At 41.4% G+C, this 17,979-nt stretch overlaps 1 protein-coding gene across 1 annotated transcript in view; it reads left to right on the forward strand.

Annotated features, from left to right (window-relative positions):
- Positions 1-15,421, forward strand: part of TRAF6 (TNF receptor associated factor 6) — a 30,839-nt gene extending 15,418 nt beyond the window's left edge. Inside the window, exons 3-7 of the mRNA XM_066610094.1 lie at positions 3,291-3,441; positions 4,105-4,263; positions 6,306-6,377; positions 6,907-6,984; positions 10,020-15,421. Of these exons, the coding sequence (XP_066466191.1) occupies positions 3,291-3,441; positions 4,105-4,263; positions 6,306-6,377; positions 6,907-6,984; positions 10,020-10,901 (1,342 nt within the window). The 3' untranslated portion in view covers positions 10,902-15,421. The remainder of the gene's footprint in view (positions 1-3,290; positions 3,442-4,104; positions 4,264-6,305; positions 6,378-6,906; positions 6,985-10,019) is intronic.
- The last annotated feature ends 2,558 nt before the right edge of the window (positions 15,422-17,979 follow it).

The following is a 17,979-nucleotide window of genomic DNA, read 5'->3' on the forward strand; positions in this document are numbered from 1 at the left end:
AGGCCTCGCCAACCTCCCGAAACAACCAGATGTTCCTTCTAGTCATGCCCATGAGCTGTTCTGAGGTGTATGGAGGTTGCTCACAGCCTCCACTCGCCTCAGAAGCTTTGGGGACGCGCTTCTGGTTTTACATAAAACCAGGCATATGTCTCAGAAGCTTCTTGGAGTTGTTTTGAGGTGCGTGGAGGAAGCATACCGCCTCTCTGTGCCAGTACACCTCTGGATACAACCAGAAGGCACTTCAGGTCACGTCCAGATGTCCTCTAAGGGACCCCTCTCCCCGCAGATCTTGTTATCTGCAGGTTCAGTATCTGTGGGGAGTCAGAAATGAATCCCCACAGATACCAAGGTCCCTCCTGTGACTGAGTTTGTCACATGCCTTCAAAATATGAATTGTCACTTGGAGCAGTTTTAAATTTCTGGTACTTCTAGGGCAAATGTCTCAAGGCCAATCTGACCAATCTGAGTGCTCAATCAGGAGTAACTAACCAATGAATTCAATGCTGTCTCTGCCACTGATTGCCTGTATTACCTTCTTGAAGTTAAGACCAACATGTATTGTTAATAAAGCTAAAGGTAGTGAAGGAATGGCCCCTCTGAATTTTTCAAGAGGTCTCTAAGAGCCCAATCCTGGGCTCTGTGCCACTGCGACTGTCGCAAACGTGCCATAAGGCATGTTAGCGAGCCTCACTGCCGGGCTCCCGCCCGTACTAGCCCAGCGCCAGCCGGTTTCACGGACCGCTGAGCCATGGAGGCAGGGAGGAGGCGTTCCAGGGAGGGGAGAGACGGAGGAAGGCGTGACACGGAGGTGTGACCTGGGGAGAGGGCGGGCGGGAGGAATGCTGGGGAAGGGAGGGAGGTGGGTCTGTGGAGCTCCGCTCTGCAGGATCCAAGGCGCTCGTGGAGGACTCGGCACCCTACGTGAATGCCTTTACTTTACATTGTGGGGCTGCTTACCTTACCTGGGAGAAGGGGACGAAAGTCCCCTTCTCCTGAGGCGCCTCCCGCAGTAGCCTGGGGCACGCAGGATCTGGTGGCAGCCATTCTCAGCGCCACCGAGGCTGGGCGCCCTGGGCAGCTCAGGATTGGGCTGTAAGTAATCTACTTACAGATAGCAGGCTATAAGAGAAGTGACAAAGTGGCTCCCTTTGTCTAACATTACATCATTTTTTAAAATAGTTTGTTATGGACTGATAATATACTACTTCCTGTTTGGCACCAGAAACTATCTAGAACAGTGTTTTTCAACCAGTGGTATATGTACCACCAGTACTTGAGGTGGTGTCTGGTGGTACCCATGGGATCCCCAGACTCCTGCCGCCTGGTAGTGAGACCAGCAATGCAACACAACAAGCAGGAGGCTTGACTTGGCAGGCAGAGTTCCAGCAGGTTCCTCTTGCGCACTCCAAAAAACCCTCCCATCCAGCCTGAAGCACTTATTGATGTCTGGCCTCCCAATCTGGCCAGTTACATCATCGCCAGTTACTTCCGATGTTACTTCTAGTAGGTGGACCATGCAAAATGGTACAGTGAGGGACAAACATTGAGAAATGCTGATCTTGAACATATTCATTGTGAACTAAACGTGAAAATTTTGTTGTGGATTTCTGGCAACATACACCAGAGAAGCTTCCTCCCAGGGTTACCATGTTTGGGAACAAGCAGATAAATGCAGTCCATCAATTCACTCTAACAATGAATGGAGATGTTATTTGAAGATTTGCAGCTTCAGAAATATGGTGTCCAATTCATGACCTGTTGAAAAGTGTTTGCAAACAAGAATGCAGAGCAAAAACCTATTCCTATTCTTTGTGACATAGCATCTGTCTCAGTGCCTTATTTTTTTGCTGTGTAAACTGCTTTGAGAATGTTGAGAACTGCTTTGAGTAGTGGTATGTAATGGTGCTAAATAATGATAATGATACAAATGCTTAAAATGAAGAGATTGGAGAAATAACCAGGTTCCAACTTTAATAGGTAAGCATAGTCTTTATGCATTTAAAATTGGAAGCTGAATATTCTCACACAGAGTACAAGTTATGATATAGTATGCGTGTTGCAACTGGAAATTGTTTGCTATTATGGCAACTGTGGTTCAACAGCTACCTCAACTGTGCTGTCAAGCAGATGTTTGTAACAGGTTATGTGAGAGCTGAAACTATTCTTGATTGCTCTGTTTTTCCACTTCTTTTGTGGTAGACTCCTGAGTCATACTCCCTGTTCCATTGAGAAAAAGTAAAATCATTTGAACAAGTTCCTCTTGAGGTTCCATTGAGAAAAAGTAAAATCATTTGAACAAGTTCCTCTTGAGGTTCAGAATTAAAGTTAAATATGCAACCAGTGTATGCTGACTGATCACATCTTGAGAGTAAGCCTCCTCCCCCCCCCAATTGAAAAAGGACTCTCCCTGTATTTCATCCTGTCTCAGTGCAGTTGTGAATTTCATGGGCTGGAACCCAAAAGTTGGGGTGCTTTCCATTATTTCACGATTGTAAAAAGTACTAACTGGCTGTTGTCCTATCTGAAAGTCATACAAGATGTATTCCATGTGTCATGCCTGCTGCTATCTGTTAATTTGTGTCCCCTCCATTCCACTTCAACCAACTAGCTCATATTTGTGGGTGTCGGAACTGATCAAGGAGCCCAACACACTAAATCTCTATTTGTTTCTTTGCTCTGTCTTTAGCAGCTATTGATTCCTTCCCTTGTAGCTGTGGTAGAGGAGGAAGAAAAAGTGTTGATTGGAGGCACCTTGGCTTCTTGTCACGGAAGGTGTATTTCTAGCCATGGGATCTAGCTTATGGGCTATGTATTTTAAACCCATGTTCTGTCACAGGTGACATAGGTTGCCAATGAAGCATTGGAATTTTTTATTTTAGCCATCAGTGCTCTCAGTACATCTGGTTCGTTTCCAAGTCTGTGACAGAATAACGATCTATCCCATGGGTTTTCAGACTGTGAAGATAACGATTAAATATGTATCGCATCTACAGTGCTACCTAATGGTAGGCAAATAAAGATGTGTTTTGGGCACTATTTGTCATATGCAGGTAACAGTGAAACTTACAACAAGCAAAATGCTTTTTTGTACACTAGATAAGGAAATTTGGAAAACTGAAAATGGAAGAATCCAGCATAAAGTACCCTTTATGTATGTGCTGACTGAGGGTATAAGAAGACTTACTACAATCAAGCATATGATAATTCCAATTAATCTGATGTCAGTTATGCCATAAAGATTCTGGGGTGGAATATATGTTAATTTATTTCTTTTTCTTCTTTTTTGACAGGGATGCTGGCCATAAATGTCCAGTGGATAATGAAATTTTATTAGAAAATCAACTCTTCCCTGACAACTTTGCGAAAAGGGAAATTCTCTCGCTGATTGTGAAATGTCCCAACAAGGGGTGTAATCAGAAGATGGAGCTAAGACATCTGGAGGTGGGCACTTTAAGAAGTTGGATTAATTTTTCCCCACAGTTCAGGCACAAGTCTTGTGTACTAATAAAACAGTGGCAGCAAAACATAGACCTCTATCTCAGGTTTAAAATACTAGCACAAAAAGGTGCACCTTGTGCCTCTTCTTGCTTTGGTACATCAGTCATAAACACTACTGCTCCAGTGAAGGTGGAAGCAAGGGCTTTTAGATTAAATTCTAATGAGCTGTTGGGTCAGATCTGCCCCGGAATGTTATTTGAATAATGCAGCAAGGGGTGTTTAAAAGCTGGGTAAAGGCTTTTCTGCTATTTTTCTTTGCATAGAGTATGTTTTAGCTATTATGGCATAAATCTCCATCTGGAATGCAACAACAAGTTCAACAAACATTTTCATGGAGAGAAAAGTGTGAAAAATTCATGCAGGTCATCATTTCTATGAATGCTGAGAATTTGTAATTGTGCTTCTTAGTGTTTCACCTGGTTTCACACACAGAAGCATTTTCCATACCAGAAGTCTGTGTCATCTGGAGCAGCACTTGGCTTGTAGGACTGGAGGAATTGTGGGACAAATTCTGGGCACCAAGGATTGGAAGTACTTATTAATAATTAATAATCTGCAGCCAGTAGAAAAATCTTGGTACAGTAATCTGCTGCTGTCCTTCTTCAGGACCATGAGCTACATTGTGGCTTCGCTTCGGAGAAATGTCCCCAGTGTCAGGGCCAATTCCAGAAGAATCAACTGCAAGAACATATAGAACATGCCTGTCCAAGGAGACAAGTGGCCTGTCCAAATTGTGCCATGTGTATGCCTTACGAAGAAAAAGAGGTATATTTTTAAAATTATTACAATATTTTACAAGCACAAGATATGTATCTTATTTAAAAAGTGTGTGTGTAGCATTTTGGGATCAGTTTAGAAGAGAAGTAGCTTTCTTTTGTGTTCTCCTAGGAGTTCACTTTTTGCAACCAGCTGAAAGACAAGAAATGAAGATAGTGACTTGGAACATACATTGTCAATATTCTGCATTTAGGAATGGTCTGATGGCTGATCTGGTGCTTGATGCAGCACCAAATTCCACCTTTGTGCGTGCTCCCCTACCCCCACCACACCAGCATGTACTGACATCAATCACTTTTTCTAAACTGCCTGGGTAGAGAGGATCCTGGAAGTGGGATTTCTCTGCTTCCAGCTTCTTCCCACCCAACTGGTATAGAAGAAATAGTGGGGAAGGAACTGTAGCAGAGTAAGTGGCAACCTTTTTTGGGAAAAGGATCCGCAACAGCTGCCTTCTCCAGCTGTACTGTTGCAGTCCTTGGTATCAGTGGCCAGGCAGGTTGTAAGCCAGATGAGGTGGTAGCTATGGCCCATCACTTTTCCACTCAGAACAAGCACTTCAGCCAATCTCATGAAGATTTGTACATAGATTTAACCCAGTGCCTTTTCCGCACCTGTGTTTAATATTAAAATAGCAACCAAAAAAGTGTAGGTCTGTCTCTTTTCCATCTGTCAAATTGGAAATTCCTCTTTACTCAAATTGGGATTCACTTCCTAATTTCAGGCATGTGGTTTCAGGATTTGGATTTCCCTTTTCCCATGTGTATTTAATCTAGGGATTACCTATGGGTTAGATTTAGCCCAATGAGATTTCAGAGTGTCCTTGTGATTTGTTCATAGTTTCCTTTGCATGGAAAATAATTTTAAGTTCTGTAAACAGTAGATATTCTGCACTTCAATTTTATAGATCTCTTTTGAGCTTGCTATGAAGTTCAGAAAGCCAGGAGGGGGTGTGATCCATTACTATAAAGTCCTTAGAGTTAGATGGCACTGACCCATGAGAACATAAGTTGGTATGGCAAAGTAGACTTCTGACCTCGGACCATGATTTGGAGGCTATTGATGCTCTAGAAGTTGGGCATCTCTGAATTGATCTACAGGTTGTGCCTCCCTATCTGCAGTTTCGGGACCTGCAGCTTTAACTAAGTATGTACACTTAAACAAAATTTTTCAAAAAGACAGTCAAGTCACTTCTTAAGCACAGCACTATATTTCTAACATATAGTTGTGCCTTGGCATCCATGGAGTTTCTGTTCCCAGATCCCCTGTGGATAATCAAATCCGCAGTTCTTGATGATTCCGACTCTCCAAACACGACCGGAGCTTTGCTCTGGTCACATCTGGAGGACCACTCACGGCCTCTCCGACCCTCATTAGGCCTTCTAAGGCCTCCAGAAGATTGAAAATTGCCACTTCTGGTTCTCAGCTGAAAACCAGAAGTGGTGGTTTTTGGCCTTCTGGAGGCCTTAGAAGGCCTAATGAGGGTTGGGGAGGTTCCTGTGTGCCGTCCCAGCCCTCAGAAGACCCTCTGGACGTGACTGGAGCACAACTCGAATCATGTTTGGAGGGTCTGAATTTGGATCTGATTACCCGTGGGTCTCTGCATCTGTGGGGGTACCAGGAATGGAAACCCCATGGATGCCGAGGCACAACTGTATGTTAGAAATGTATTCTAGTGCTGTGCTTGAGAAGTGACTCGATTGTCTTTTTGAAAAATTTTAAGTATATGTTATCTCCAAACTTCTGTTTCAAGAACACCAGTGAAGGACCTATACACTCCTCAGTCAAATTTCATTAAGTGTTGTGCTTAGAGCATGCACATTGAAATTATATTTTTACATGTCTATGAAATGGGTTCAGAATTCTACTTTGGTATCTACTGGTCATAGGTTAATGATAGGGGTGGGGAATGTTTCTAATAATAGAAAAAATGTTTCAGGTATCTGTATATAATAATACTTTCCAAATAGTTGTGATCTAGTAATTCCAATTAAATTAATTTGCATTTACTTCTTGTTTTCACTAAAATGAAGCTTCATGACCAGTCGTGCCTCTTGGCGAATGTTTTGTGTCAATACTGCAATACAATGCTAATCAGAGAACAGGTAAGAAAACATATCTTTCACGCTGTTGTTGTTGTTTATAACAGTTTAGATTTTGTAATTCATAGCTTTGCTAATTTCTTTTCAAGAAGCAGAAGAGGGGATATTGGACAGGAAATAACTGAGAGGCTCTGGGTAGAAAAGTTCTCAACCATGCAAGAATTTTCCTATGTCACCACCCACTAAAGAACTTTGTCTCTGATCTATTGGCTCAAGATTCTGATTGGACTCAAAAGGATGTGTCTGTATGTGCTTCTGTGTTCATGCATATGGAGAACTGTGCAGGAATGTCAAACGTTAACTATATAACATTTGCAATACAAAATAGATGGGGATCAGCTTACAAATCATCTAATGTTTGGGGGACTATGTCTGGTTGCTATGGCCTTTGGAGTTAGCAACTGTTTTTTGACTTGTTGTAAGTATTTCAAAATAGCTTTTTTGGTTGATTTGGGGTCCTGTATACGAAATGCATGGTATTTGGTGGCTTGCATATAGAATAACTCAAATAATCTCTTATTCTGTCTTTTAGCTACCTAATCACTATGATAATGATTGTCCTATTGCTCCAGTACCATGTTATTATAGTGCCTTTGGATGTCCAGACAAGGTAAGTTAGAACTTTTCCTGCAACACATTTTTTAATATTTATACTCTAGTTTATAACCAGCATTTTGAAAGCAGCAAAGTTTGCTTTGTCCAGTAAGCAAGCTGAGAAAGTATAATTACATAAATATTTGTACAGAAAGGATTGTGCATCAGCAATTAGACCCAAAGCAGTATCTGTAAACAAGCACACTTGGAACAAGTATAAATGAGCCTTGTTCTCAATCAAGCACTTAAATATACACTTCAAAACCTTCATGACAAATTCATGATCCAATCTATTGTGAGTCCTAGAAGACATAAAACTCAGAACAGGAAGACAATTCCAATAATTGTTTTGGTTTATCCTTAGACATGGAATGACTTGCCTCTTCTAATCACCCGTGTGCAAATTTGTGTTAGAGCTAACTTTTTTTATTTGTTGTTAAGTGTGGATGGAGATCAAGATAGGTGCAGCACCTAGCAATTGGCAACCAGCTACCAGCTACCTACTTCACCTTTAACTGGTTAAACTGGAAATGGTAATTCTTTTTGTCACTGCCCAAAGTGGAAGAGCCTGAACTTCTCTCCTAACTTAACAGGGAGCCCCTTAAAATCAAACAGTAGTGGAATGTGAGTTGTGTAGGAGATGTAGTAACCTGCTCCTTCCCCAGGTGAGCTGAGATCAGGCAGGTAAAACAGTAAAAATACAAGAAACTTATTAAAAAGCTACAAAATATCAAAGGAATGAGGAGAATGATGCAAGGATTTAAAAAACCCAAGACACAGATGAACTAACAAAAGGAGAAGCAGGTGATGAGGGCAAATGGAAAAGGTTGGCAAGGACAAGAGCAGCAAATATAACAAAAACGTGACATCTTCTCTGGATACTTTCTATATCCTGCACGTTGTTCCAGGTTCTCAGTCCTTGCATTCACTCTTTAGCTGGATGGGCACAGCTATAATGAAGCCATAATGAAGCAGCAATTGCTTCTGATATCTGACCTAGGTAAATGCACAAAAGAAAATGAATGACACTGCCTTTTATAACCTGCAGGCATTAACTAGGCTTCACCTGTTGAATTGTGTTCTAGGGGGACACCTGAGCCCCTGAATTTCCTGCTCTTGGAAACAGGATAGCCTTCAAAGAGCTAATTCAGCAATTCTCAAACTGGGTACGTGGCCCACCAATGGATCACGTCCCAATTTTTGGTTGATCACAAAACAGACAGGACAGATTAAGCTATGCGCATCAAGGGTTAAACAATCTGCTACTGGGGGGTGGGGAGCTCTGCTGCCCAATCACCATTATAGCCACAGGCACTTGAGTGGCTAGTAAATCGAAATTTTTTAGGTGGGTCCTGATGCTAAAATGTTTTATAAGGACTGAGCTAATTGAAAGCCAAATTATCTGCTTACAAGTTCATTAGGAAAGGAGGAGATGTTGAACAATAAACAGCAGCAAAGGATCATGGCTCCTGCATCAGTTTAACTTATAGTAACAACCCCCTTTTTATGCTTGGATAGGAATAGTCAATATTCAAGAAGATTCATATTGGCTAATTTCTGTGCACACAGCCTTTCCCTCTCATAAGTGAGACATGAGATTGCTCAGAAAAAAAATTATAGTAGTATTGCTACATTTAGAAAAGTTTGATAAATGTGGTTCTACTTGAGGGAAAATGAGTTAATTGGCTTCTCTATGTTATATAATTTACTTATACATAATCACTGGAAGCCCTCTGTGAATTTCTAATTTGAATAGCTGGAAGAGTTTTCACACTTCCTTTTTTTTATCTTCAGGGTATTGTCAACAATTACAAGAGTTAAACCTCTCTTAAAAAATAGGGAAGTTCGATTCTGGCTGCAACTCTCACATAAAGTAGGGGCTCTGTGGCGTAGAAACAAGTATGTTCCTATTTAAAATTTAAAATTTCCAAAAGATTCTGGAGGCATGTTCTAGGAAGCACTCCTGATCTCACTAAGGGCTGAGCAGCCCTAAGGCTGTTTCTAGTTAGTTCCACATGCAAACTGAAAATTGTAAATTGCCAGAGAGATCACTCCCCATATGAGCTTCTCCCTCATAAGACAACTCAGGGGCTGGGACTTGGTCTCAAAACACAAACTAAACAGCAACCAATCAGCAGTGAAAATCAAGAAGTTAAATGAAGTAAAATCAAATGGGATAAGAAATCCAGGAGTTTCCCAGCATCAGCCCTACCCACAATAAGTTATGCAAATCCCTAATGACCATGATTATGAATGTAAAATCTTGCATTACAAATGCATTGTAAAATCATTAGGATTAAAAAAAAAAAGGAATTTGGCCGCATTTATTTAAAAAATAATTGTGTTCTGTAACAGTAGAAATAACTTAACCAGTTTTTTTTATAATGGAAAAACAATATAAGAGAGTGAGTGAGTGAGTGTGTGTGTGTGTGTGTGTGTGTGTGTGTGTGTGTGTGTGTGTGTGTGCGTGCGTGCGTGCGTGCGTGCGTGCGTGTGTGTGTGTACTTTAAACTTTGCTATTTCTGCACAAATGTGTTTCACTTGCGCTCCCCTGAAATTGCTCATTGAGGCTTATGTGAGGATGCTTTGCAAGCAGCAACATGCTCAGGATCAATCAGGTAGTGTGGGGGGAAGCACATCACTAGAGAACTGACCTGTAGCCAGGCTCTTCCTTTGCATTTTCAAAAGATTCTGTAAGCTACAGTATATGCCATTCTATGGGATTGTAGGTCAGAGTAGTGCTGGTGAGAGTGTGATACTAGTATTCCACTTACTCTATTCCACTTCCTGTAAATCTGTAAATAATTTGTTTATATCTGGGGAATTTTCCCAACCCTTAAACTTTACTAGTAGCCAGACTGCCATCTTATCTGCAGTAGTGATACTTCTGTTCAGTTTTTCAATTCTTGTTTCAGATAATCACTGGAAGATAAAGCCAGTTCTCTTTTCCAGTACAGTCTCTTTTTTACCTTTCTGTGAAGCTCAAATGCTTGCTCTTAGTCAGAGAGCTTATGATGCTTATGAAGCTGTTTGTTTTCTTTAAAATTCCAGATGCAGAGAAATGAGTTGGCACATCATATGCAAGAGTTTACTCAGGTTCACATGAGAATGATGGCTCAGACTCTCCGCAGTGTCAGTGTTTCGACCCCAACTTCTGTGCCTTTCCTTGGAGGTTTACCCTTTGACCCTTCACTCTTCTCTCAAGCCATGCCTGCCTCTTGTGAGTGTAGCCCCGAAGTCCAGAACTTCAAGGAGACCATTCAGCAACTGGAAGGTCGCTTGGTGAGGCAGGATCATCAAATCAGAGAACTGACTGCAAAGATGGAGACCCAGATCACTCACATTGGTGACCTCAAACGCACAATCCGAACTTTAGAGGACAAAATTGCTGAAATTGAAGCCCAACAGTGTAATGGGATTTTCATCTGGAAGATTGAGAATTTCAGTGTTTATTTGAAAGCCCAAGAAGAAGAGAGGCCTGTTGTGATCCACAGCCCAGGCTTCTACACAGGGAAACCTGGCTACAAACTGTGTTTGCGCCTGCATATCCAGTTGCCTAATGCTCAGCGTTGTGCTAACTATATTTCTCTTTTTGTTCACACTATGCAAGGAGAGTATGACAGTCACCTCCCTTGGCCATTCCAAGGCACCATACGACTTTCCATTCTAGACCAGTCCGAAGGATCTCCAAGACACAATCATGAAGAAGTTATGGATACCAAGCCTGAGCTGTTAGCCTTCCAGCGTCCAACAGCAAATCGCAACCCAAAAGGCTTTGGGTATGTGACTTTTATGCAGCTGCAAGCACTAAAACAAAGAAACTACATAAAAGGGGACACTCTGCTAGTTCGCTGTGAGGCTGTAACTCGCTTGGATTTGAACAGTCTTCGGAGGGAGGGCTTTCATCCTCGGAGCACTGATGGGACAGCATAGTCCACTGTTGTTCAGCATGTTGTGTTGATTCATTTACAGTTCTCACAGATAAAGGGATTTTTGTGAATCACCCATCTCTGATTCACAGAGCCAAAACTGCCATTCTAGGAGGGCTGAAGACTTTTTGTGGATATGGAAACTGTTTCCTTTTTAAGTCCTCTGTTTTATAAACGACTGAGTGTGCACCCTGTTGGCCTTAATAAGTAAGCTAAATAACCAATGGTTATGTTATTGCAAGTTGTTTGTTAAAAAAAGAAGAAGCATGCATTAAAATAGTGCCATTTGGTTGAGGATGGGTCAAATTCATGTGTTTGCATGAATCTTTAAATGTTACCTCGACATGTGCATTTTGGATAAGTTGAATTATCTGAATGCCTAAGCTGGCAGTGTGCTGGTTGCTTGCAGAAGAGATTAAATTTTGAACCAGGAACTTCTTATTACATGAACTGTGACAGTATCACAACAGGAAGAAAGCACATGCTGAATTTCTTAGTGCTGTTTATAAGCCTGGGTGGAAGTTTCAGGCTTTGTTGGCCATTCACCTCTTGGCAAATCTGAAATGAACTTGGACTTTGCATCAATAGACTTCATTTTACCACTTCTCTTCCCAGAGAATTAAATACAGAGAATCCATTCCCATCATTGGTACATTGGTATGTGTAGGAGCTTTTGAGATTTATCTGCATAACAGCTCATTGCAGTACTGCCCCAGAGAAACGACTCCTTAGTCAGGTGAATTCACTTCTTCATTGCAATGATAATTGATGCAATCTTCAGGTGTTCTTGTTCTCTCCCACTTAACTTTCCTTGTGGCTGTGACATTTGCACTGTTTTATCTTATCTCTAGCCCAATTGCTTTTTTTTTTGCACTTGTAGTGATGGCTTCTGCTGGTGACAGGAAATTCTGCAAGTGTTAAATGGGTGGTGTTTTTGTTTTTGAAAGTATCATTAATTAGAGGCCAAGGTGAATGGAATTCTGTCTTCTCTAGCTACTGAATTTGTCCTTCTTAGGTTGAACCTTGAAGGGTTAGTACCTGTGATTTGCAGTGTCTTTTAACTTCTCTCCCAGATTGCTCAAAAATATGCCTTTGGGTTTTTATAGTTCTCAGTGGATGACTATCCACAATCACAGTTTTTACATCCTGATCTGATTAGGGTCAAGGGTGTTTCATCTGAGCCTTGTTTGTCCTATAGATGACTATTTTAATATAAGGAAGCTTTTACATCCTACAGCTCAGATCTTTCCACAGCAGTCGGTGTAGAATGGTGCTAAACTAGAACAGAGATGCCTAGTAAATGTTAATTGACCTGCATATCTTTTTTGGGACCAGAATGCTGTAATCTTATACAAATAAACTCTGATCAAAATGTATTGGTGCTGATAAGGTAGTTTGTACTAACTACAGTTGCAGTAGGTGCCCATATTAGCACACATTTCTAGAACTGCATAGCCATGGTTACAGATAAATTCAGAATGAGGAATAATTGTGTGGCACTCTCCCATCTGAAAGAATTCGTTGATCATCACTTTGTGTAAGCAGTACTAAAGGCATCCTTGTTTCTCTGAAGTGGAACCCAAGCAGTATGGGAGAAACCAGTCAACAGCCAATGAGAATATAGTAATACTGGGAGTTAGAGGATGTTTTACCTGTTCTTAACCTTTCACGACCATTGGTGCCCATTGGTAATCTCTAGAGTACAGAGTATTTACGAAACATTAATAAGAAAATCCAGACAAATTTTGGAGATGCTTTTTGGAACACTGTGAGTTTGAGAATAGCTCTTAAAATACATGTCCCCTTTAAGGATATCATGCAGTCTGGAATCTGTGCAGCTTCCATTGAAGCCAAAGCCTGTTCTGTTTCAAACATTTAACAGTGTATTGAAGCATCCTGAAGTACAATCACGGTGTATATTCACAGTTAAATCTGTGCATGCATGCATGCACATTAAAATGAGTGAAACTGTTAAGGTTTCATCGCCAGCTGGTTTAGGATATCAAATCTTCTAATCCTTTCAATCTGCCACTGTCTTCCTGTACATCATGGTTTGTTTGCTGCTTTTAACTTATTTCTTTGCAAAGCTGTATAAAAATAATTCTTTCTGATCAAGGACTTCCTGGATTCTTTTTCAGGCACACTTTTTTTTGCCTGTACTACAAACTGCATCACTCGAAAGAATGACCTGTCTGAAAGCACAGACATTTATGAAGTGCCTTATTCTAAGGCACTTAGAATTAAGGTTTATAAACTAGTTTATAAACTAGGAACTGACAGATCCTGCTTTTTGAAAAAAATCTGGTGAAAAGGAATAATATGGTCGAATATGTTTTCAGTGTCTTGAAAAGACATTGTCTTGTGATGGAAGATGACTTGGCCGGTTGACTTTTTGTTAGAAGACCTAAATCCTACATTAAATTGGGACAGCGGCGTTAAAAGTAGCACAAGCCAAGGAGAAATGGGGATGCTGGTGTTGTCATAGTACATGTCTCCCATCAGCATGTCCCTGATACTGGTATTGGCTGCTATTCATTGCATTGCATAAGTTTTTACTAACAAATGGCTTGGCAAAAAAGGCAGCCAAGTTCTGTTTTAATTTTTTCTCTTCCAACTGTCCATTTGTCAAAGCCTTTGATTTTGGACAGATTCTTGTTACTGTTACTGAACTTTAAGGAAAAAGATCTTTCATTGAATTAGTTTCAAAATAAATTTGTTGCAAAAACACAGATGAGTAGTCTTGTAGATTTGGATTTTTTCTGCTGCATGTCTTTCGGTTCCCATCTCAGATTCTTTGACTTGCTAGTTCCTCTAATGAATAAATTGCTTACTTTGGAATTAGTTGTGTTGAAACAATACTGTTTAATGAAAATGCTTTGGTGTTGCAGTTTAATATTAAAAAAAATTAAATGCACTCTTTGAGAAATATTTTAATACCATTCTTTTGCACTGACCACCCTACCCTTATATTCATTTTTACAAACTTACTACTTTTTTAGAATGCTTGCATTCTTGCTTCTGGCTGGCTTTCCTCTTTAATCTGCCTTCATACTCCACCTCCTCTTGTAAGAGAAGCCCAGTGTTCCTCTTCTAGTATCAGTCTTATAGTTTAAACCAATTAATCTGTCTCAATTTTGTCTATCTTTTATGTTACCTTTGGGGTTCCTTGCCACCAGACATTTATATGTTCTAGTTCCTGCCGTTCTGTAAGATTATGGAATTGGGAGATAGCTTTGTAAGGCCATGCAGGCAAACACTCAGCTCAATATTAGAAATCCAGAACTTTAGTACTTTCCATCGGATGACCATCCAGCTTCTGCTTGAAGACCTCTGGCAAGAGAGAGCCCATCCATCTACAATAACTGGTTCCATTGACTCTCTTATCATTAAGGTATTTCTCCTAATACTCAACTAAAATCGACCCTCTTGTATCTTAAGCCATTGGTTCTAGGCCTATCCTCTGTGGCCACTGAAAAAAAATCTTGGCCATTTTCTGTGTAATAGCGCTTCAGGTATTAGGGCTATTATGTCCCCTTTCAGTCTTCTATTCTCCAGACCTACATATATCCAGTTTGTTCAACGCCTTCTGAGGGAACTTATTTTCTGGATCCTTGAACATCCTTGTTGCCTTATCTAACTTGTTTGATATATATCTGTATCCTTGTGAAAGTGGAGTGTCCAGAATGGAATATGGTCCTCATGATGTCTGAGTAGTTGGGGGGGGGGTGCCTTTAGACTTACCTATTTTTGCATTTCTTTTCTAATGCACTGAGGTAGTTTGAATCAATTCTTTCCTTTCCCTTTCTTTCCCTTATGCACCTTTTTAGATTTTAAGATTTAGTAGGCCATAAGAAAAGCAGCTTCACAGTTTTATAAAAGATACTTGTCCCACACCATGGAGCAATATTTGAAGCATATCCATTGTCTGAGAATTGAAGTGCACGTACATTTCATTGGTTCAGCATGCACACTTGTCAAGACGGCCGCTGCTGGAATCTGTGGAGCCTGAATGGAAATTCAGTCTTTTTCTTTGAGGCTGAGCTTTTCATCACATTATAATGGAGCAGCCATCTCATAACCTTATATAGCCCTGCAGGCAGAGAGCAAAAAAAGTGCCTTTTTTATTTTACTAAATATGGCCTGATTCCAGATCAGATGGAAAGCTCTTCAACCTCTCCAGACTGAGAGCAAAGTCCAAAGTCCAGCTGAAATGTCTGCGTGACTTCCTCTTTGCCGACGATGCAGCTATCACTACCCACTCTGCCAAAGATCTCCAGCAGCTCATGGATCGTTTTATCAAGGCCTGCCAAGACTGACAATCAGCCTGAAGAAAACACAGGTCATGGTTCAGGATGTGAACTCACCTCCCTGCATTACAATCTCTGAGCATGAACTGGAGGTCGTCCATGACTTTGTGTACCTTGGCTCAACGATCTCCGACACTCTTTCTCTCGATACAGAGCTAAACAAACGCATCGGTAAAGCAGCTACCACGTTTTCCAGACTCACAAAGAGAGTCTGGTCCAACAAGAAGCTGACGGAACATACCAAGATCCAGGTCTACAGAGCTTGCGTCCTGAGTACACTTCTGTACTGCAGCAAGTCATGGACTCTTCACTCACAACAGGAGAGGAAACTGAATGCTTTCCACATGCGCTGCCTCCGACGTATTCTCAGCATCACCTGGCAGGACAAAGTTCCAAACAACGCAGTCCTGGAACGTGCTGGAATCCCTAGCATGTATGCACTGCTGAAACAGAGACCCCTGCGTTGGCTCGGTCATGTCGTGAGAATAGATGATGGCCGGATCCCAAAGGATCTCCTCTATGGAGAACTTGTGCAAGGAAAGCGCCCTACAGGTAGACCACAGCTGCGATACAAGGACATCTGCAAGAAGGATCTGAAGGCCTTAGGAGTGGACCTCAACAAGTGGGAAACCCTGGCCTCTGAGCGGCCCGCTTGGAGGCAGGCTGTGCAACATGGCCTTTCCCAGTTTGAAGAGACACTTGGCCAACAGTCTGAGGCTAAGAGGCAAAGAAGGAGGGCCCATAGCCAGGGAGATAGACCAGGGACAGACTGCACTTGCTCCCAGTGTGGAAGGGATTGTCACTCCCGAATCGGCCTTTTCAGCCACACTAGACGCTGTGCCAGAACCACCTTTCAGAGCGCGATACCATAGTCTTTCGAGACTGAAGGTTGCCAACTACTAAATATGGCCTCCCTTCTGTCTTAACTGTCCCAATGCTTTGTGTTCTACTCCAACTTCAAATAAGCAGGTTAGAATAGTTGGTAACCACATAAAGCAGTGGTTCTCAAACTTTTTCAGCTGGGCCGTTGGCTACGGCTCTCCGTTAGGACTGCAATTCTATGTATATTGTGGGGGGGGGGGGTTTCGTGAGGATTCCGTGGCTCCTCTGGCTGGTTTCTGCAGCTCCCCAGGGAGCCACGGCTCACAGTCTGGAAACCACTGCACTAACGTATTAGCACCATATCATTTTGGATCTACTGTTTCCTCAGAAATCAATATATTAATTGACAATTATATTGTAACTAATGTACAAACCTGTATATAATAAACTAATTAAGCTATTATGTTGTTAACTACATTTTTTGTTGCCACCTGCAAGACAGTTGCATTAGGGATTACAATTCAGATCTCAGCCTGTCTACCTTAATAGGATTTTGGATGTGGTGTTTTCTGACAGCAGCCCCTTCTGAATCTTGTATGCTTACCCCACACACACTGCACAGCAAACTGGTTTTGCAACTGTAGGACCATCCAGTGCTGAAAATAAGCATGCTGCTCTTGGGCTGACCAGGTACTAAACTTCACAATCTTAAGGATTCCTTTTGATGTATGGAGATGTTGTTTTGCATATGGACAAAAGGAGACTACTTATTACTTGCTTAGTGCTACGTGCTTGTACATCTTTTTTTAGTACATCTTTTGATCATTTTTTTTACTTTTGTTTAAATGACTTACTAAAAAAAACCAAAATAATACTTTATATAATTTTGGTAAGTCACCACTACAAGATGCATGACAGATCCTAAATGAGGTATTTTATCTTTTACTTTTCACTTTTTTATCTTTTACGGTTCACTTTTATTTATATTGCCCCATTCCTGGATTCCTATCTGACCATCCCCCACCCACTCCTTGCCTCTGTAATTCCCTCCCAGCACTGTTCACAGTAACCAAATATTCTTATTGGAGCAGAAAAGGTTACCATGAAACCCAGCACTAGTGACAGCTATTTTAGCACAATTGCAAGAACCTGAGCAGGACTGGGACACAATCCCTTGACACCTGAAGGGCTATACCAGATGCCTCCCCCTTTATTTGGTGGTGCTCTGGTCCAGTGGTCTTTAACCTTTTTCATTCCCATAAATTGCTGCAACCCCACTCAACTCCCAAGGTTGAAGAACACTGTCCTAGAGATTATTATTATTATTAACAGTATTTATATACCGCTTTTCAACTAAAAGTTCACAAAGCGGTTTACAGAGAAAAATCAAATAACTAAATGGCTCCCGGTCCCAAAAGGGCTCACAATCTAAAAAGATGCCAGGGAATACCAGCAGACGGCCACTAGAACAGACAGAGCTGGGGTGAGGTGGGCCAGTTACTCTCCCCCTGCTAAAAAAAAGGAGCACTCACTTGAATAAGTGCCTCTTACCCAATTAGCAGGGTTAGATTGTGAGATGGCTGCTCCATTATAATGTGATGAAAAGCTCAGCCTCAAAGAAAAAGACTGAATTTCCATTCAGTTTACTATTTCACTGAATCCATGAAAGGGACCCCTCCCCCAGTTGCATACAGCTGTGCGGGAATAAGGACCTCTTTGTAATCAAGAACTTTGATGTTGCAGGGTGCCAGATCTCACAGAAGCCACTGCATGTGTGTAGGCTTCTTTTCAGTGGAACTCAAGTATGTCAGGGACAGGGCACTTCTCACATTCACTGAATTTGTGGAAGACAATGCCTGAATGGGACTTAGGGGAAGGCTAACATGCCAACTATGTCCATAAATTGAATAATTCCATATACTTTTGCTAGTCATTAGTTGATCAGTGCCCTAC

This window comes from Tiliqua scincoides, chromosome 1 (assembly GCF_035046505.1).
Source record: "Tiliqua scincoides isolate rTilSci1 chromosome 1, rTilSci1.hap2, whole genome shotgun sequence".
Lineage (NCBI taxonomy): Eukaryota > Metazoa > Chordata > Lepidosauria > Squamata > Scincidae > Tiliqua > Tiliqua scincoides.